This window comes from Falco cherrug, chromosome 9, assembly GCF_023634085.1.
Source record: "Falco cherrug isolate bFalChe1 chromosome 9, bFalChe1.pri, whole genome shotgun sequence".
NCBI lineage: Eukaryota > Metazoa > Chordata > Aves > Falconiformes > Falconidae > Falco > Falco cherrug.
The window spans coordinates 57,365,523-57,388,435 of record NC_073705.1 but is presented as its reverse complement, the minus strand read 5'-3'; the positions used below and the strand labels follow the sequence as shown (position 1 = coordinate 57,388,435).

The window sequence follows — 22,913 nt, the reverse complement described above, 5'->3', positions numbered from 1 at the left end:
AAGAAGGTTATACACACTTTCTTCTCCATGTATCTATAAATGCCAGAGGTAAATAACAACTCCTGCAGTGACTTCTGGTGGAAAGTAAAGGAACGACGAGTGAAACCTGTCTTCTGCTGCGTCAAGGAACTGAAGATCGAGAGAATGGAAATGTTAAACTTTTGCTTATACAAAAATAGACAGACAAGTGCTGTGTGGCCTTTCAAGATTCCTGCCGTTCCTATCCTCATTACTTTTTGCTTTATAAGTTTCAGTCAAAAGTGCACCTCAAGAACTGATCCATGGGGGAATCCACCTCCAGCAGAGGTTTTAGAGAAAGCTTTGAAACAGAACCCTGTAATCTCTTTAGCGCGTTGCCTCTCTTCTGCAGCACAGTTGGCACTGAGCTTGCACCATTTTGCTTTCTCAGATACACATTTAGAGACAAATTCCAGAAAATTCCCCATTAATTCTGAGTAAAAGTTACCTGGTGGCTGGCTAAGTGTGCCTTAAAAGATGTGATGTAAATGCCTTCATTGGCATGCCTAAGGTGTTGTAGTACTGTCATTAAAAAGATAAAGTTTATCATATTTTTGTGCCTTGTTCTTTCTGATATAATAGCTAAAACCTATTAATAACACCAAAACATCTCAAAAGGTCAAGCAGCATACAGCAAGATGAAGGGAATTGTCAAGAAGCTTAGGCAATCACCTTAGCACTCAAGACATCTGCCAGGGCTATTTAACTAATATGTGATGCTCACTTTTAATTTCAATATAGTGCCATTTGGGCAAAAATGTTGTATTTTTTAATTAATTACAATGTCAGCAGCTATTAAGATTAAAAGAAAGACCACATCAATAATAAATACTTAATCCAAAGAAAGGATTACAAGAAGAGCAATAAAAATCAATTTTTAGAGCTGGAAAATTGTGACTTTTTCCTCACTTGACTGGTATTCTCATTATATTGACAAAACCATGATCTTACCTGACACTGACATTCGCCTAATGAAATAGCAGCCATGTATAATGATGTAAGGACTTGTCAATTTTGCTACAGGGAAATACAATGCTATGGCTCTGGTGTTATGTTACAAAGGTATTTTCGTGCTCTTCATCTGATGTAAGAGAAAATGACAAGAAGAAACCAGAGAAATGGCACATCTTTTTGAATCTTCCTTTACCCCGTCATGGAAGATTAAAGTTCTTCCACGTAACTTCTGGAACTCCTCAATGTTGGTAACACGTGGCCATAAGCAGGCAGCAGATAACTGCCCTATTTCAATTTGCATGAAGACTGGGATGTTGCCATTCTTGCTTACTGTTCTGCAGGGCTTGGATGTGGGGGAGCAAAGCAAAAATCCTGGGTTCATGGTGTTAAAAGCGCAAGTAGCAAACCAGAAAATAACCAGGATACAAGGCAATGGGATACTGATCTTAACCCATTAAGGCTGGGAAAAGTATTTTTTGTGACAAATCTAGAAAGATTCAAAACAGAGGCACTCTATGTCCTAAACAGTTCATCAATGTGAAAAGTGGTAGAATGATTAAGAGATCTTGCCAGACTTGTATCTCACCAGACTTGCACCAAACGCCCTTCCCAGGCTGACCTCCTGAGGATGGCCACATGGGCAAAGGGGACAGTGGAAGGTGACAGGACACTGGCCACGTCTCGGTGAGCTGCTAGTGACATCGGCTTGCTGGAGGAAACAGCTAGGTTCAAAGGGAAGGGACTGCAAATTAAAAATAGAACCAACCACTTCTGGAAAAGGGCAATGCAAATTATTAGAAATACAGAAAGACTTCACTCGCAAAGGATTAAAAAAATGCTTGATGTTAAGAAAGCTAACCAGCAACATATTTTACATACTTAATTGTTAGCTTGGGCATTTATCCCTTTGAAAATCGCAGTACAGTGGACTACTGAGCTACGAGAGGAAACAAATGAGGGGTGGCATGACAGAATCATTTGAAGTGTTAAAGAGAAGGGAAAACCCCCTCTCTTTCAAAAGAGCACACCGATTAAAAAAATTAGAGTCAACATTCGGTTTGAACAAAGAAAATTCTGGTGGATATCCAGATAGCACGACTATTCTCCTTGTTGGAGTGAGAAATGGAATCATCTTAGCTGCATCTTAAACCTTACACCAGCTGAAGAAAGATAAAGAAGCTTTCACAAAAGGTGAGGCAGTTCCAACTATTTACCTGTCTAGAAGAATATCTGCCAAGTCTGTCTGCAACTACTTCAGCACTTGTACAGAGAAGTAGCTAAAAATGCTGTAACTTGCATCTGGTTATTTACCTGTTAGGGTGAATATGCATCTTTCCAGGACACACAATACAAGACTCAGAGACAACAACCTTCTTACACAGTGATCCTACCTTCCTATGCGAGTAAAAATGTTGAAAGATGGTTATTCGCTTAGTGCCCACAGGCTCAAATGGAAGCAGAATGGGGCTCTTCCAACCATTTCTCCATTTTATAGCTATTAGCTCATAGCATCATCTTACAGTGAGCATTGTAAATAAAATAACAATAGCCATTTATTTTCATTTCTCTGCAAATAAATAAAAACTGGATCAACAGCCCATATAGATTCTTCTTAATTGAATCATAGCTATCCTGGAAGATTATATGGCTATACGATAGAACATTTCAAAAGACACAAACCACAATGAATGCTGATGTGAGTGTCACCTTTAGCTAGACACTAATGACTGCTCTTTACCTAGCTCTAGACTATCTACAGGACAAATTACAGTAAAAAGAGAAATATAACTCAATGAGAATGTGACACACTCTGCACATTCTCATATAACGCTGTTTTTCAGAGCAAACTCAAGCAGGCAACAAGTTATTTGCTGCCGTTTCACTTTTAAGAGGCATTCTCCCTTTTCTTCAATTGCCTGTGTTTAATTACACAAATTCTACTGGGAGTGGTATTTTTTTACAATACATCCGATCTAGCCTGTAGTTACATCAGTTATATTCTACTAGAAAGACATGGTAGCCAACTGAGGCAGCTCCAGGAGAAGCTATTACTGGAAAACAGGTAAAAAGGAGTAAAGCCCTTATGACAGATGAGGTGGAGGCTCAAGAGTGTCACTAAAAGTGGTCCCAGCTCACAAGCAGACTTGGCAATCCCTTACTGTGACCCACACCATAGCACAGTGAGTTTGCTTTTGTGAAAACAAATGTCAAAACCCCCTCCAGGAAACCTCAGAGCTATTATTTTCAGCATTTCTTCGAAAAGAGCCACAATTCTATTCACATTAGGCAGATAAAGTGAAGAGTGACTTAGTGTATCCACACTGTTATTTTTTTAAGTGACACCTTTCTGTGCAGGTGTAAGCAACTGCAAGTGCTTACAAGTCCCGGATTTTGGATTGCTGATTCTCCAGTCAGATCTTTGCTTCCAAACCTGCTATTGTTTACACAGACTTCTTTTTATCGTGATAGAAAAACCCAGATCTTTAATTTACAATCTGAATAATAAATGCTGCAAATTTATTATTGATCTGTTCTGTAATTAATTAATGCCAAGAAGAAGAAAAAAAAAAGAGCTCCATATGCTGAAAATAACAGAATAAGGACTAGGACTGGCTAGGACTATCAGAAATCATCACTCACTTACTATGCAAATGCATGTATTGTGTCCTTAAATTTATAATCATGTCTATTTTCCATTACAATGCCCACAGGGACAAAGTTATTTTTCTGCTAAAAATATAATCTAACTAAAATTCTAAATGTGTTTGTGTAAACAGGAAGGACATACAAGTTAAATTTTTGACAACTGCATCAAACATGCAAAGGTTCAAGCCAGCAGAAAAACAAGAAGCGAGGAAAAAGTGTCTTTGACTGTATTTGACAGGTTGAAAGTAACAAGACAATTTTGCTGGATTTACTCTTTAAAGAGCATATTATACAAACACGCTAATTTTGAGAGCACTTAACCTTTGTTTAAAGGAGGGGATGACTGAATATTAATGAGATGAGCCTCAGGGTGTGTAATGAAAAGCTGTCTTTTTGAATTCGATCTAGGGTTTTAAACCTTTGTTAGAAGACATTTGGATGGAAGGTTTACTTGCCCTGGGAGTGCATTCTATCTGAACACAGAGAAATTTCACTAAACGTTTGAAGGCACATGATTACAGAAAGTTTTCACTTGATGTTAAAATCACTGTTGCAAAAATAAATAAAATTAAAAAAAAAATCTCAAACCCGCAAAAGCGAGCTACTCCTAGGATCTTCTCAAATGACCCAGATCTTTAGAGTGAAGTTTTCCTTTGCCTAGAAACTAAGTGGCTTTTCTTTTGCTCATTCAGCTGCTAGTTCTGGGAAAAGCCCAAAGAGAAACATTTAGATAGGAGGGGTCTTTGAGAAGATGTGACAGTTGACTGATGAGCATCCATAAAATGACAAAGAATAGTTGTGTGGAGCCGTGCATCACATCGTCTCTCCCTGGGAAACTAATTGCTCTGAATTGTTAATAGTAACATTATTTTTCTGGCAATCATTTCTTTTGAATACCCAAAATGAGCATGAAACAGCCCCTTTGACCAGACATAAAAGTTAAATGTCCCAATGTTGATCAAATTAACTTCAGCTATGTGACAATGGACTATATTTGTGAGAAAATAATGAAGGGCACAAAGGGGAGCTTTATGCCAAGATTTCACAGTTGTAATGTAAAAATGTTTCTGTTGAACTAGGCCCGGGAACATTTCAATAGGAAAACAGAAGAGCACTGTCACTTTCTTAAAAAAAAAAACACATTCATTTTATGGATCTAAATGCTCTAGATAATTTCAGGAAGTTTAAATGGCTGGCACACCAAGAACCATAGTATCAGGCTAACATCTCACGTCCTTGCCCTTCGCAAACTCTCTTCTAATACTTTTAAAGAGCCCTGTCCTACAGCTTCTACTCATTCCCCAGCCAGGCTATTAAGCTCAGTAGACACTTTTCCCCAGCAAGTGTCTAAAGGACATGACTAATATGCCAATATGATTAATTAATGACATATGCACAAGCATTAATTATAACAGATGATGAAAGACTAAACTAAAATGCAAACTACGTCTCCTTTCTTACTCTCATGTGTAGCTTAAACCCGTCAACTTTAGAAAAATACCCAGGAGCAAGTATTGTGCAAATAGGGCTAACTGTATACAGGAATTATCCAAAATGGGCCTGGAAGAATTTTTTTCCGCACAAAATATAAAGCAGGTGTTCTTATTCTCAGTTGTAAAACAAATTCAGTTTTGACTGTATCTGTGTCTATCCAGAACAACGTAATTGACTTCTGGGAATTTAGTTTCAGTTTACATTAGCATTGACAAAGACTCATTACACATGCCAATTTTCTACATATATACTGTGTATGTGTTTGTAAATATACAAGCAAATATTTGCTTAACACCAGTGTAATTCCAACTCTCTTAGTCTTTAAAGAGTCTATCTAGCACCACATTTTCTTCACACTCGCTAAACAGCAAATGCTAAAAACAATCCGGCTCAGCACATACCAGCTAGCTGCCTTTAAAAGCATTCTTCTCGCTACATAATTAATTTTTAACATTCTTAAAACTAAATTACTTCTGAACACCACTGTAAGATTAAACCTTTCTACTCCCCAAACATGTTACTATATTAATAGATTCCCTCAGGAGAAAACTTTTCGTGGCAACTTTTAAATCATTCACTTGACACTTTTCCCTTTGGTTTTTTCCCCCCAGCCCCTCCTCTTCTCAGTAATTTAGAGATGCTGTGAGCTTCATGCCTATGTGCTGAAACCTGTAGTTAAAATAATTTTGCAGAAACCAACTTCCCTGATGATTTTAACAGTTAAACTAATTCATTTGAGCTTTATTTGCACACTCTTTTCTTTTTTGTATTCCGAAGTCCTCTGATAGTTTTTACCTTACATGAAAAGGCCATACTTAACTCATGTTTATGAAGATGCAGCCTGAACAGAACTGCACTTTCACTTACTCCCACAGTGACCTAAATCAACTGTGAGAAGGTGTTTCTGTTTCATTCAGTGAAGGTTTAGCTCATTAAACTGTTTTCCTTCTCAGTATTGTTCGCTGGGTTTGAACTGCATTGCTGTTAAATGCCCTTTAGCAGTTAAAAGGCTTTAAAGGAAAAGACTTATCAGTCTCTGTTTTTAACAGCACTAAATCTGCATTATTAGTTCATGCAGATAAGGGGATTTAAAAGCTCAGCTTGAAACCTCTCTCCTCTGTATTTATCTGACACTGCATAGTTCCAGTAGCTCAGCTGGAAATGTAGATCTATGAAGCTTTAAAGAGAGATTAAAGCCAAGAAAAGAAGTACTTTTCCCCCTATAGACGCTCTCACTTTCCCTTTTCCTACTGTCTGAAGGAGTGATGGCAGACAATGGTCAAAGATGGTTCCCAAAACCCTCTGAATGGGGACACTGTTGGTGGTAGCATTCATTCAAAGTGAGCTTCAGTGTATTGTCCTCCCCAATCAGCAGATCAGAATAGAGTTTGCTGGTGGCTGCCAAAAGGTTAGCGATGCCGATGAAAGGGGTTTCCCATTATTCACTGCTCTTACAGAACTCCCCTTTTGTGCGAGTCAGCCCATCATTTCACTATGGAGGTCCGGATCTGCGGCTGGCTGCTCTCTCAAAATGAACAATTCATCTGAATGCAAGCTCACAGTAGTAGCGTGCAACCTCGGATCGAAGGTTTTCTTTTCTAAGGACAGGGGAGTTGGGGCAGGTTTTGGCAGTGTCACATTTTAATGATATACCATCATGACATCTCTGACCCACAGCTGACACTAATACTACAGTCTTATTACCTTACCCTTGCCAGGGCATCGTGGGAGGTCCAAAGGCAAAATTAGCTAATGAAGCACACTGTATGCTGTAAACAAGTGTGCAATAAATAATGCAAAAGGTTTATACAGGTTTGCTGAAGTTCCCTCATGCTAAGCATAAGAAAAGGAAATGAGACCAATGGAGCCAAGACAAAACGAAATAAAAATAGGCCTTTCCCACACTCCTCTCTGTAACAGAACTCAAAAATCCGTGTCTCAAACTGCACTGAGAGTAGATCCTGATCTTACTGTGCCTCTGTCCTAAATAAGGCATCTTTTATAAACCACTGCACGCCACCTATCTGCAAACCTTCCAAGTGCCTACAGTCTTTTCTGATGATTTGAACAGGTTTTAAAAGTGATGCAAGAGGAGACATATTAGTTTCTTTCTCTTCACCCTTGTATCACTCCCAAAAGTGAAAATAAATGCCTGTTTTTGAGAAATTCTTGCTTAGCCCTCTGCTGGGGTGCACAGGAAAAGCAATTCTTTATACATTTTATACATAGTGGAAAAAGCAGTCTCTTTTGCTAAAATAGCTGTCTGTCTTTAAATAAGATAAAACTTACAGAAAGAAATAAAACTTCGGACAGAATGTGATTGAAAAGGTATGCATACTCCATTCCACATTTCAGAACCTTTTTCAGTGAAAATCTAAGTAGCAAAATGTGACAACACTGCATACACAAAGGTATTTCTCAACGCATAACTGAGTTTGGTTCAGGAGTGCCTTTAAACTTCTAGGTTGCTGCCAGAGAGTCACGAGAGTAAACAGTTACTTGTTCCTGGGGAATTCCTTGCTGCATTTGCTGTGCATAGGGAAGGCTGCAAGCAAGTGCCACAAGGAAGAGATAATCGAACCCATCCTTTCTCTGGCACCCTTGACCATGGTCCAAGTTGTGCTGAGCAGTGACTCCCCACGAGTCCCAGGCACCAGCTCTCCTCCCCTCAGCTAGCCGCAGTGTGCTAGCCCTCGCCACCGACATGGCACCCACCGCCGGTAAGTGCTGGGTGGTGGGACGGGGCTCAGCAACCACTGGCTGGGCTGGGGCTTCCCACACCACAGCACTCGCTGCCCTGCAGCAAGACCAGCCATGCGACTCTTGCCCAAGCTTTGCCACGGGGAAAGGCGGCAGCAGTCCCATGCCTGCCTGGGGTCTCGCTGCAGAGCTCTCTGCGCCTGGCACGTGTTGGCACCTGCTGCCCGAGGCAGCCCTGGTACGTGGTACACTGCTGGGGGGCTGCTGGGCACCAGGGATCAGGGTGGGAAAACAGCACATCAAATGCTCTGCTTCTATTTTTTCCAGCCCAAGCAGTTTGTTTTAAGCCCCATCTTGTGCCACAGATTGCAGTGCATGCCACGGGTGCTTGGAAGAGACATTTTAAAGCTCTATTTCTCAGGCAAGCATGAAGTCAAGGAGCACGTTGTTAGAGAAATACCTACTTACTTTGCCAATACACGTATGCCCATGCAGAAATAATTACCTCTTACTCAAGAAAAAGCTGTCTTTTTTTCTGACTTTAAACTGCTAATTATAGGGCAGCTGTAAATTGTTGTGTATTTTTGGAACTATCCTTTGTACTGTACCACCCATCAGATGAATCAACTCTGTAACACCATTATAAACCATGATGTTATTAACAACTGTCAATATATATATATATGTTAATATATAGACAAATGCTGTGTTGCTGCTTGATGACTATGGCGCTCAGCTAGTACTGAAAGTAAAACACCACAGGGTTTAATGCTGAGGGGGCTGGAGCTTGTGGCTTACAAGGAGAGGCTGGAAGAGCTGAACTTGTTCAGTTTACAGAAATGATGGCTATGGGAGGGTTTTGTTGCTGGCTTTAGCTGTTTGGTAGTTATGGAAAAGACAGAGCCAGACTCCTCAGCAATGCACACCAGAAAACGAGGGGTGATGGACACCAACTGCTCTGAGGGAAATTCTGACTGGATATTAGGGAGAAGAAGTGTCACAATGAAGGTAGCCATAAACACAGTAATAAGTGGCCCGGAGAAGCTACAAATCACCGTGCATGGAGCTTTTCAAAACTCAGCTGGATATAAGGCTTGAACAACCTGATCTGATGTTGAAGTCAGCCATGCTCTGAGCAGGAGGATGAACAAGAGACTCCCAGAGGTCCCTTCCAACTGGAATTATTCTATTACTCTTTAACTGAAAACATACTTGAATGGTAGCTTTATTAGAATCCACACAGGCTAAAAAGAAGGTAATCTAACTAACATATTTAATTAACAAACCTGCTTTCTACTCCACGAGTTCTGGTGACTTTAGAGAGTCAATTTAGTTTAAAAGTGTGTCATAAACTGATCTGTAATTGGCACTATCTAGAAAACTCTAACAAGAAGCGACCATTTTCAGTTTGCAGAATAAAAATCTCTACATTTCTGAGTGTGCCTTTGGAAGCATCTTTTATACGCTCCTTGTGAACACAGTAGCTTGAAAAAGGCTAGTAAAGACTAATACATACCTATCAAGTACATAGCCAAGAGCCTTATGCCGTATTCCTGAGTAAACCGATGGGCTTGTTTCCCAAGCAATTAAATTGGAAGCATCATGGAAAAGATGAATGTTTACCAAGTCAAAGGCACTATGACAAAAAAAAGAAAAAAATAAAATGATTCAGGATCAAAGAAAAAAAACATTTGCTGCATCAGCGAAGTATTCAACATAGTAACACTTACTGTATTCTCTTTTATGTTACCTTAATATTTATTCACAGACACTGTGTAAATTAAGATATCGTCATCAGAAAATTATCAAAGGCTATCATCAAACTTAAGACAACTCATCCACAGGTAAGAGTGCATCAAAGCTTTTGCTTAAAATATGCATAATATAAAAATAAAAAGCTATTTGTCAGTTACAATTCACAGAAATCAAGCAGTACCCTCTCACTAAAATATTTTTAAAACAAAACTGAATGTGTAAACAAACAACTTCAAGTTTATAGAGGTGTAGGTAAAGACCTAGTAGAACTGTGGCTTTGCAATAAGCAACATGAAAAGCTACTGACAGGAGAATTTTAGTGACATTAAAGGTTAAATCATATCACTGCAACTCCTTATCTGTCCCTGTGTGGAGAATGTCAAGATAATAGTGGTCAGTCTGCACACCACTTCCAGTCCGGAACAGGACAGTGCCTGTTTAACTCAGACTGTGCCTGTGGGATCACAGAATGATTGAATTGTTTGGAATAGATTGGAAAAGACCTTTGAGATCATCAAGTCCAACCGTTAACCCATCACTGCCAAGCCCACCACTAACCCATGTCCCCAAGTGCCACATCTACGTGTCTTTTAAATACCCCCAGGGATGGTGACCCCACCACCTCCCTGGGCAGCCTGTTCCAATGATTGACAGCCCTTTTGGCAAAGAAATTTTTCCAGATATCCATTCTAAACCTCCCCTGGTGCAACTTGAGGCCATTCCCTCTTGTCCTGTCGCTTATTATTACTCCCTACCTGGGGGAAGAGACAGACCCCTACCAGCCTACAGCCCCTGTCTGGGAGCTGTAGAGAGCGATAAGGTCCCTCCTCTCCAAGCTAAACACTCCCAGTTCCTTCAGCCGCTCCTCATAAGACTTGTATGAGGAGCTAGCCTCAGTAAATCAGTAAAATCCCTAAAATTTCCCAGCTTTTCTTCCTGAGCTGAAAGACAGGAATATTAACTCATCCTTTGCTACTTTGTAGTGTGTCAGGGAGTCGGACAGGGGTCCCTTCACCTGGCTGGGGCTGGCTCAGCCAAAGCCCATCGCATTGGCATCCCCTACCAACTACTGGCAGTGCACTCCAGAAGAAATAACCCCAAGGGGTAAATGGTGTCTTGGCTCTGGGAGCTCTGCCCTGCAGGAGGAACACGCAAGAGTTGAGGACTGCTGTTACAGCCCAATGTCTGCCTTGTGGGATGGCCAAAGACTGACAGAAGACATTTCTGAAAAGAATCATACTGCTTCAAAGGAAAACCTATGGAATTTGGTTTGGTTGAAGACAAGAGAAATACGGATATTCTGGAAGTTCCTTCTTAATGAAACCAACTTCAAACCTCTGTGAAACAGAAATACCTTCCTTTACCCCCCAGCATAAAAGCTAAATCATAGAATCACAGAACGGTTTGGTTTGGAAGGGACCATAAAGACCACCCAGTCCCACCCCCCTGCCCTGGGCAGGGCCCCCTCCCCCAGCCCAGGCTGCTCCCAGCCCCATCCAGCCTGGCCTTGAGCACTGCCAGGGATGGGGCACCCACAGCTGCTCTGGGCAGCCTGGGCCAGCGCCTCGCCGCCCACATCGTAAAAACCCCCTCCTTATGTCCAATCTAAACCTACCCTCTTTCAGTTTAGAACTGTTGTCCCTTGCCTGTCACCATAGGCCTTTGTAGAAGTCTCTCTCAGTCTTTCTTCTGAGACCCCTTTCTATATTGAATGGTTGCAATTAGGTCTCCCCGGAGCCTTCTCCTCCCCAGGCTGAACAACCCCAACTCTCCCAGCCTGTCTCCATAGGAGAGGGGCTCCAGCCCCCTGACTCTCCTCTGGACCTGCTCTAGCAGGTCCATGACTCCATATGATCACTCTGTGTCCACCCTGTTTTCCTGTCCATTTGTTGTGACAGCTATTTATATGTACATCCTATTCAGTGTGCGTAAGTTCCTTGACACAGGGACTGGAATTTGTTACAAGACTGCACAGCAGTTGGCTGATTTTGGCTGGAAACAGTATTTTTAACAATAACACAGCTATATTCTTGTACCTTAAATCATTTCACGCAAGCCCACTTATTGTGGCAGAAACCCTTCATGCAGAAGGAATTTTCTGTTATCAACGTGCTCAGACAGAGGGATTTCCTGCTGTTACCTGTGTCAATCACATACAAGGTGTCACTTCTATCAGGCTGGGTGTCACCTGGAAGGCAAGCTGTCTTGATGAACTCTGGTTTCCCCCTTCTGACAGACAGGATGTCTGAGTGGCAAACAGAAAGCTATCCAGCTGTTAAGGCCAAGCTGGCATTCTGCTTTGTATTTGCTCTGCTTGTGGCTTTTTGTGTCCTAGAGACCTGGTCTGCATTTTTAAAAATCATCTCACTGCTTTGTTATTAAGCTCTTTCAGTGATGGGAGATGGTGAGTCACAATGAAACCTGAAAACTTGGAATGCTTTTTTCATACAGATTTAGCAACGCCACCACCCCACTAACAAAACCCCACCAAACAAACCAGTGTATGCAGGAATTCCTGCATAGTGCATTGAGGGACTGAAGGAAAAGTGTCTGCTATGAAGCTCCAAAAGTGATACTAAAGGGACAGCGTTGACAATGTTATGTTTTGGAAAGGAGGTCCCTCCAGCACCCACAGAAAGCGGTGTGCCCCATTAGCTCCTACATGCATAATACTGCTATGTGCTAAAAAAGCTGTTACACTTTACTTTGAGTGCACAGTTTTGGTTAGTGTTCCAAAAAATAAATTTTGGGTAGGTTCCATGAACACTAATAATAATTATTACACTAGCATTGGACTGAGAAGGATAAAAAAATGTCCTGGGTATAAATGAATAGCTTTCTTAAAACTTCTTTTAAACTATGAGGAAATAGACAATACATATCAGAGTACAGGTAAGTCTGTCCAAGAGGTCTGCTATATGAAACAAGGCTATTTAAATTGCTTTATTCTCACATTCAGAAAAAATGCTGGCAAAATTTGGTTGTAGCTGATCCAAAGCAGCTAGGACTTAAATGAGAAAAGATGTTACGGGATGAATGGAAGCAAAATGAAACTGGCACAACACTGAAAAAAGTCCAGCCTTGCTGACATCTTTAGACAGGATGGGGGTAGTCATACTAGAACCGTTTTAAGCTGTCTGTCAAAGTATGCCTTGCTTGGCAGCTCAGGCATACTCCATGGACAAAGGATCTGTCAGTTCCCCTTCACAGACATGCAGGTTCTTGGTTTTCCTGCCTGAGATCCCTTGAAACAATGCTGATGGCCACAGAAACGCTCCTCAGCCAAGAGCCACTCTTCAGGCACTGCATATCTTGTGGCTACACATGCTTTCAACAGCTGTTCACCTTCATTAGTTGTTGCAGATACATACTGATGATTTTGTGAATGGCTCCAAAACCATGCATTCTCCACCTTAGGATAAGCTAAATGCAGAGGTGCTTCTAGATAAAGCCATAAAACACATGTTCTCCTTTCTCTGCTTCACTGATGAACACCCTTTGGGCTTTGCCCAGAGCCATCTATGGATTTTAAGCTGCCTCTTCCCACAGAAAAATCCACTGAATGTCCTCTCAGTGCCTTCCCTCTCCCTTAGTCTTACAGCTAATGAAAGGTCCATTTAGTGAGGTTTTCAGGCCCCTTTGTGAGATGAACCACAGCTCAGCCCTATCATCTGGCTGTACTGGGATTTCAGATCTAAACCACAATTTTCCCCTTTATAGGAGCCAAGCGTTTTGAATTTGAACAAATGGCTAAATCATACTGACTTTGCATTACTAGTTCTGTGCACAGACATCTCTTGTGGGAGAATTCAGCGTGGAGACAAAAAACAATGGAGAGGGCAAACACACCTCATGTTCCAAAAGGAGTCTGCAGCCTGGCAGCGAGGATATGGAAAAGACTTCGGCAGAGAGAGGCATCAAGCAAAAACCTCAAGCTGTGCACAGGGAGATTTTCCAGATTGTGCTGGAATCACACAACAGATTTGGACACAGCAAACCATAGCAGTCAAAACAGCAACTGCATGATAAAGATACACAGATCACCAAGCAGCCAGCACAAAGGCCTCTTCTAGAGATCCTGGTGGGGTTCTTTTGGCTTCAGGGAACAGCATATCTTGCTGAATGAACTCACAGTGATGACAAAGTAGTCCTACTAACCTTTGTAATAAGATCCATAACTAGCATGTAACTACAAAACATAACCTGGAGATGATGGCTTGAGATGTCCATTCCTGTCTGTCTGAATGATGAACAGAAAGAATCCCTGTAGGGCAGGGAGAGAACTCATGCCACAAACTCACCTCCTGTGTGAAGGTATCTATAATCCACCCCCACCCACCCAAGAACTGCTCATTCTTAAAACTTGCTAATGAAGGACCCTCCACCTACACTTTCTCTGTCCTTTTCTTTCATCACACTATCTCTTTTCCTGCAAAGAAAACTGATTTCCTTCTGCCCCTTCTGCAGGGGGGACAGTCAGCAACCAGTCTCCAGATGTGGCAAGCCAAAGTTTTTCAACTTCTTCTCAAATACTCCTATCATTTTTGACTCTTCTTTTTCCAGCTTCCCTAAAGCACAGCACTCAAAACAAGACAGAATACTCTATCAGAGGCCTTGGCAGCACTCAGTTAAATAATTACCATACCTTTCCCCCTTCCTGTGCTTCACAAAATGCATCTATTAACACATCTCAGTAAGATAATAATGAACCATATTCAGTCTCTTCTCCCTTGATCCTCTTCTACAGTATGGGTACCGAGTCAGTTATTTCCACTATTATATTTGTGCTTCTGAATTCTCCTGTCAAAGTGCAATGCTTTGCACTTCCCAGACTTTAATATTGCAATCCTACTTTCTCTAAAATATCAAAACAATTTGATTGGTGAATCTGACCACTGATTTACTTGCAAACATTCCCAGGTTGGTGCCACATCTACATTTTTTAAAAGTGCACACTAAGAACTGTTGGAATGGAAATAAATACCCCCCCCCCCTTATATTCAAAATACTAAAAAAAACCCCAACAAACAAACAAAAAAGGCAAAAAATAAAAGTGCATGTAGTTCTCTTTCATTTTTTCTTAAAATGAAACTACAGCAAGTTTCATTAATTCTTTGTTCACACTAAAAGTAAGCTAATGAAGAATAATGGATGGGAAAAACCTGGATTCACAGACGAACTCAACTGGGGCAGATTGCTGAATCACAGAGGAGGAAAAGGAGGACAGTTTTCTGAAATGTTTTAAGGTTCCTTTTGGGGGTTTTGGGAAGCCCTCTGGTTTTGGCATGAGGTACATTCTGTAATGATATTTTCCTAGGCAGGGAAAATTAATAGCTCCTTTCAAGGATTCATAAAGAAGTATTAACAACAAGTCTCCTAGCTATATTTTTATCAGACTATATAGATCAAAAGTCATGATTATGAAAATGGCCAGAACTGTGTATGCTTATGCACATAGACTGGGTTTAAACACTTACCATACCATGAACAGACACATTATGCACTTAGACCTAACTAGGTGCATTTTCTAACCATCTGTATTTTCCATATTTATCTTTCATTCTGCAGAAATTGTTCAGAGTAACTTGTCCCTTCAACTTCTCATTAGAAACATCTGAGATCTCGTTGGATCATGTGGATTGTAATCGCAGACTATTCCAGACACAGAACTACCACCAAAACCACCAGCTCACCTCATTACAGATCAGAAAAAGCTGTAAGCCTCTTCACTCTTACTTCCCAATATACCCTTAGGAAACAAAAGCATAGTATATTACCTGGTCAGAACATCTAGCTACAGACTGCTCCCTCCAATAACTACCCCCTTTTAATATTAACCTGCAAGAAAACGTTTCCTTTAACTCTATCTCTGAAGAATAATTTTTTCTTGGAAAGGCCTGAAAATAAGATCACATTATTTTTTTCTGCAAAGAGGAAATGCAAGCAGATAGGAGACTCAGAACCTGGAGGAGTCATGATATAAGAGGGAAGGCCAGATTAGTAATTGGTGCTAAATATCCACTTCTGCAGTTCTCTACTGCTGTAATCACACACCATGTCACACAGATCTGAAAAAATTAACAAGAGCCTACATTATCCCATAGCTGCCTGCCTGATTCCTGGGACAAAAGACTAAAAGGAGAAAACCTGCTGTTTTTTCATTTTTCACAAACTGCTTAATCTAATACACATGCTTATGTAAACAAGCAAGAACACTGCTCAGCCCTCAAAAGTCAGCCTGTGTGAACATTCCTCAGACTTTAAAATCAAACTTACAATTTTAAGACATGAAATGACCACAGGAAGAAGGGGAAAATGTTGAACATTCACATATATTTAGGTGACTGTAACATAAATAAGCAGTGAAGACCAAAACTATGACTTAACAGTAAAAAAGTAAGGTAATCTGTTTCCAGGTAGGACTAGAGAAACATGTACGATCTGTGGGTTTGTTGAGCTCTCCTTGTATTAATACAAAATTTCCAAGGTCTCTCAGGTATATTATGCTGCACAATCAGCTGCTCCCCACAACATACACTACTACTATTACTGCTCTTGCAAAGACAGCGATCCAGCATGTAACACCATCATGAAGTTCAATTTCTATTGTCATACAGTTGTCTGCTCCCCTCAGCTCCCACCTCTTTAGTCTGCTGGATGATCCCAAGAGTGAAAAAAGTTTGTTTTTTCTGTAGATTTCCAGAGGATATCTTATGACGGGCGCTCTCTGCTTTGACAACAGCCAGGTTATGTTAACTTAAATAAGTTGTGTTCAGTGGGACATTTCCTCAGCAGTATATGAGTGCACAGGTAAGAGGTGTGCTGCCTGCTCTACTGCCCCTCCATTGAACCCTACTAGTGAGTGCTGGGCTGCCACATGCTTTACTCTAGGATGAAAATAAGCAACCTCACAGAGACCATGACCATACCCTGGGTTTAAAATGGAAAACCTGACTTGAATACGACAAATAAAAAGTTATGTTCCAGTAAAAGTAATATAGCAGGAACTGGCTTTAATAAGCTGCATTCCTTAAGGTAGGGTCCCCCACTGTCTTCAGTAGAAACTGGACTGGGTTTAAAGGACTGGCTTGAAGGGCTCCTGGAGAACAATCTCTCTCCTCAGAAGTCCCAGAGGTGAGGGCTGCATACACCCAGGTACACGTATCTGACCCAGGTGAGATGCTGTAGAGCCTTGGCTGCATCAGGCATGCTGGTGAGCAGTAGTGGGGGGTGCCTTTAGCTCCACACTGTGACTCCTGTGGCCTTGGTCACAGACACCAGGCTTTTTTGATCATGCTTGATTGAGCAGCTGCTTATGACCTGAATTATTCCATGTTAATTGCACATACATGTGAACATTAATATCACATTTTGTACGCATCATTACAACTCACATTCAATGCATTACAACTTGCATTCAATAAATAATAAAGCAAAGCAACTGTTTTGGAACCAATCTGTTCCATGAGCAGACCAATTTACACATACAAATACCTTCTTTGAAACAGTTAACAAAATCATACATAATATACACATAACCAGAAGTAACTAAAGATGCAACTTACCAATCAGTAATACACCATCTTGTTCGAATGAAACCTTTTCTGGACCACTTGCACTGAAAAATAAATAAGAATCAGTCACATTAAGTAAAGGATTACTGTGAAACATACTTACACAGAGAACAAAACCAAAGTTCACCCATATGTGGTAACTAATAAGCACTACACATCAACTAAGGTACCTTGAAAACATATATTGTGTCTATTTTAAATACTGGAGTTATTTACATTTTTGGTCCTGCAGCAGTTTTAAACTTACATGTAAAATTAATATAAGCCCTGGTAGTGGCTTATAGATGAACGATAACCAATTAGGAAAGCTTTACAACTGTATTTATGCTTAGCCTAAACCAGCAAATTCTTACTGCCTACACACAAATATCTTGGCTTCTTTGTAATTTTACCTGAACTGTCATCAGAGATTTACATCAAATTAAAATGAATGAGATCTGCTAGAAAGCTATTTCTCCTGCTGAGCTGACCCACCCAATATTTCTATAAAAGTTAAGGGGAATTTAAATAATGGTAAAACATTACATTTATCAAAACTGCAACATCTGCGAGAAAGCCACAAATCAGCTCACGTCAACATACGGCACTTATGATACAGCAAAAGGATTTTTTCAGCACCACTCCTAAGCCACTGCCATAAATTACAACCTCCCACAAAAAGACATGAGTCTGCATCCTATTTATTCACTGTTAACAATGAATATGGGACTAGGCTACTGTTCTCTGGTAATGAATATTGCACCAGACAATATTCATGTCATGGCCTAAATAATGATGCCAATGATTTTGTAGCAAAAGACTGCAACTCCTTATTACAAATACAGTGCTAGCCGTAGCAGAGCATCCCCCCTGTTCACAGGTTTTGCTCACCTAAGGTACTGCCTTCACAAGAGACTTGTTGGATAGATTTATCCACCCCACTGTGGACAGTCCTGATGAGATGCTGAAGTCCCAAATACTGCTAAGATAGTGAAATGCCTCACAAAATCTAAATGGGCTGTCTTCTGGTCACCCTTCAGATAACAGTTACCCATCTCCCACCTCCTTCTCTCTTCAGGCACAAACATGGCAACTGCAGTCAAGACCAACCGGATGTAACACCACTGCTTTACTAGGGCCCCTTTCCTGTTGGGGTTCTCCTTGCATTCAAAATGTGTTTATGAAGATTTTAAAGTGTTTATTTTACTGAATGAATAATATCTTATTCTTGAAAGCTTGAATGTGAAAACTGCTTACTGATACCCAGTTCTTCTCTTCTACCCAAATCCTTGAAAACGTGCAAAGTTACTTGTAAATCACAGCTTATTTCCCTGTTTGCACTCAATTTCAGAGCTGGTAATTTTGTGGAAAAAGTGTTACCTACAAGCTACAAACCAAACAAATACAAAATTGGCTACCAAATTTGTTCACAGTTATGTACTCCGTATTTTGGGAAACCTGCTTTTAGTGTTTCTTAATGCAGGTGCCAATTTCAGAATCACCTTTCTGCAGGCTTGTGGGACCTTCCCAGCCAGACTGCTAGAGGCAAATTTTACTGAGAGCGCTGCAGGGAAAATTGCAGCTTGCCTGCTTCCCTGATGACCCAGCTGTGCTGGCCCTGCCAAAGAAGCGTTGGAGGCTTTTCCTGCACAAATTTTAGCAGCTTCGCATTGCTAAAGCAGTGGAAAGTCCAAGGAAGCAGTCCTCTCAAGACCATCAAGTCCAAGAACAGTGACTAACAGCAAAGTCCTTTATGCAGTGAGTCAAAACTCGTATTTTGATACTATGGATGCATGATGAACAGATTTCTTCTGTTCTTGACTTGTGTGTCTACTTACAGTTGGCTTTCAGTAGCTCACAGGGTATATATTTAGAGGGAATAAAATAAATTAACAAAACAAAGGTTCAGCCAGATGTGAAGATTTCCTATAGACAAAAGGAGAAAAAGCTCTTAAACCCAGAAGGATTATACAGAATAAATAGGCTTCTCTTCTGAGCATAGACAAAGTTTACACACCCCCACCCTGCAGATCTGTCTGGTGACTCAGGGCAGCTGACAGCACTGACTCTGTCACTACAGATGGAGTGTGGGGTGGGTAAGTGTTTTTGAGATGTTTAGTAATTAACATCAGCAGTTTGTTGATGCTTATAGGTGCATGAATCTTTTAAGAATTTGGGTTTTGAAGGCAAGTAAATTTGCCTAGGTCTAATACAGTTGTATTCAGGGAGGAAATCCTAACAGTTCACTCCTCTCAAATCCAGCTGATGGACACATTCGAAGGGGGACCATTTTCTATAAATCCTTATTACTTTTGTCTTAGGAGAGCACACTGTTGATTTTCCTTAAACTGCAGCTCTACTGAGAAGAAATCTGCAGTAACTGAATAAATATCTACTTTATTGTAAATATCTTTTTTCAACACGGAAAAAGAATATCTCTGTAGATGCAGCTCTGGTCAACCAGGGAGTGGCTGGCTGGAGGGCTAACACATGTTCCTAACAGTCCCACTTCCATGGTTGAACTACAAAGCCCATAACCCAATAAGGTCTCTTATATTCACAGTTTCTGTGATGATCGTGACAGCACAGTTACAAGTTGAGATTTGGCTAAATGTCCACATTTATTCAAAAGCAAAACAACGAAAAAAGTTAAATGCTAGAAGCATTCAAAATGGGCCTAAATCTGATCTCAATCAAAAAAGGAAAGTTCTGTCATTTCATTCTTAAAAATAACTATAATGAACTTCTAATTACTGAAGAACAGTACATGGAACTTAAAATTAAACAGTCTAAGCCTATGATGTGGACCAAGATAATGTCTTCAATCAAGCTGTCGTTTTTCATTTGCTGTTTTCCTCTTTGGCAACATAATATGTAATTCAAAAGATGTAATACTAAACCAGAGCCAACTAGATCATGTCGCTTAGAGCTGCATCCAGTTGGGTTTTGAGCACCTCCAAAGACAGCGATTCCACAGCCTATCTGGGCCCCTCCTCTGTTGCCCACCCTCATGGTGAAATCTTTTCCCAGATTTAGTCAGATTTTCTCTTTCTGCAGCTGATGACTGCTGTCCTGTTGCTGCACGCCACCCAGAGGTACCTGACCCCACCCTTCCAGAGCCACCAGTTGGCCACTGCAGCCAGCAGTGTGGTCCCCCATCACCTCCACCTCCTGGGCTCTCCTGACCTCCACCCACATCTTGTGCTCCAGCCCCAGAGGTGCCTCTCCTATGCTTGCTCCGGTTTGCCCATGCCTCTCTGGTACAGGGGTTCCCAAACAGGACACTGAAGATATGATGTGGCCTTGGAGTGCCAAATAGATGGAGGAGTCCCTTCCCGGGACGTAACACATCCTGGGATGTTGTTGGCCTTCTTTGCCACCAAATTACAGCGCCAGCTCATGCTCCACTTGCTGTCCAACAAGATCTGAGTCCTTTTCTGTTTCCTGGACAGTCACCTCCAACCTGTATTGCTTCATGAGGTTATCCCATGCCAGGGACAAAGCTTGGCATTAACCTTTGCTGAACTCCATGAGGTTCCTGTCAGATCACTTCTTCAGGCTGTTGAATTCCCTCTGAACAGCAGCCCTGCCCTCCAGCATATTGACTGTTCTCCCAACTTGACATCATCTGCAAAGTTGAGCGTGTGCTCCATCCTGCTGTCCAAGTTGTTAACAAAGGTGTTGAACAGTACAGACGCCAGCATCGTCCCCTAAGGAACACCACCAGCAACCAGCTGGCAGCTGGACTTTGTTCACCACCCTGAGAGCCTTTTGGCTGGCCAACTTTCCAGCCATCTTACACTCCACCTACCCAGTACACGTTACCAATTGGGCTTCAAGGATGCTGTGAGAGACTGCTTTGAGAGCCCTGCCAGAGTCAATGCATACAACATCCACAGCACTCCCTTTGTCCATGCAATTGGTCATCCAAGAAGATTTGCTCCATCACCTTCCTGTGACTGAGGAGAGACCACCTGGAACCCTTCTTGAAAACGGCTGTGACATTTGTGTTTTCCCAGCCCTCAGGAACCTTAAGATGGCAGTGAGAAGCCTTGCAGTGCTATCAGCCAGAGCCCGTTCTCCTTGGATGTGCCCTGCCTGCTGCCACAGCTCACGCACGTACAAGTAGTTTAAGCTTTTGTGCAACCAAAGTGTATGAGACTGAGAGTCCTGTGTCAATCATCAACCACTTCTCCAGCAGGCCATCCCACAGGACTTTACTCTGATTCTGTCACTGATGGTAACACAAGCAATACCAGTATAAAGAATGCCCAACCCTTGGCACTGCTGTCTTATTCTGTCTCATGTAAGCCTACACTGATACAAACCAGTTAAAAGGTATTTGCAACACAATTTATATTTCATGACATGGTAAAATACAGAATTTCTTTATAGTAGCTTGGTGCTTCCTCACACGTACACTGCAAATACTGGTTTTGAGGGCAGTAGTATGTATTAGAGGCTATTTTCCCAAAAATTTACTTTAATAAGTGTAACGGAAATCCTCACACCTGTTAGAAGTCCTTTAAATTTTTATTTTTTTAAATCACAGTTTGAAAACTTGTAGTTAGATTCTGCCAGCCTTTTCTTTGTGAATAGAGTCTCTTGGGAGATCATGCTGACCTTTTAAAACCCCCTAGAAACACCACCTACATAAATAACCTCTGCTACATTGGGTAAAAGGACCTCCAGACAACATTAACATGAAGAGAGAGGTTATAGAGGGCTAATGTCAAAAAGCACTGTGAGCAATAAGTAATGCATACAAACCATGATTGATAATGACTAGCACAGAGCCTTAATTCATCTTTTCTCCATCATTTTACTGAGAGGGACCATATGAAATTAAATAGTGACCCAGCAAGGGTTTATTCAACCATACAAAGCAGGGCATGAAGGAAAGACATATTAAAGTGGCAATGACTGCAGTGTAATTGCAGCTTCTTAAAGGAACACTGCAGTTCAGAGGGAAGATGGGAAATCTTCTACTTAAGGCAGGTGAATACTGAGCAGCAGAACAACTGAGGCACCAAGGGATGTTCAGCATTAAAAGGCCTGCATCAGCACGGTGAGAACAACTCCTCCTCACAGCCTCACGCAGCAGCTTGTGTTTCATGTACTCACAATATGCTCAACATTTAACCAGCCAGGAAAAGGAGTGTGTATGATGACAACTTTCCATAAAACCCACACAGAATGTAGTTCCTGCCCCAAAATCAGTTCCTTTCTTTCCTTAGATCAGTTTACAAAACTAAATCATCTACGATCTTATGTTTTTAGGAGTTTGTATACAAACTCGTTGAAGTACCTTTTTGATTTCCTTATATTTCAGAATAATACGCAGTATATGGAGAACTCAAGGCCAGTTCAGCCTTTGAACATTATCAAGCATTGTAACAGCACTATCAGTCATATTTTTACTGCTAAAGACTTTTGGAAGTCATTACATAAGTTTAAAAGCTGGAAATAAAAACATCCATGGCTCTCATCAAAAAAATGTATAGTGAGAGCTCAAGAATATGAAGTCAATCTCTCTAATGACAAAGTCTATTATATAGGGCAACAATTGATAACTTGCTTTTTCACATAATCTTTTCATTACCCTTTATTTACAAGAAAATATAGTATAAAGAATTTAGTAAGAATATGTCTCTTGGAAGCCCACATTTAAATCACTGTGCATGATGTAAGCAAATGTAAGAAATATGTGATAAAACCTACACTTGCTTCACTTATTGCTATATACAAAACCATGGGACTTGCAAATCAGTATTGCTGTCAGCTTCTTTATAT

The 22,913-nt window shown here is 41.0% G+C and overlaps 1 protein-coding gene across 2 annotated transcripts in view; it reads right to left on the bottom strand.

Moving 5' to 3' along the window:
* The window catches only part of INPP5A (inositol polyphosphate-5-phosphatase A), a 257,300-nt gene that overhangs the window by 85,161 nt on the left and 149,226 nt on the right, over nucleotides 1-22,913 (bottom strand). For both annotated transcript variants that reach the window (XM_055720024.1, XM_027805062.2), the window contains exons 7-8: nucleotides 17,133-17,185; nucleotides 9,329-9,448 (exon numbers count right to left, since the gene is read on the bottom strand). In XM_055720024.1, the coding sequence (XP_055575999.1) occupies nucleotides 9,329-9,448; nucleotides 17,133-17,185 (173 nt within the window). The remainder of the gene's footprint in view (nucleotides 1-9,328; nucleotides 9,449-17,132; nucleotides 17,186-22,913) is intronic.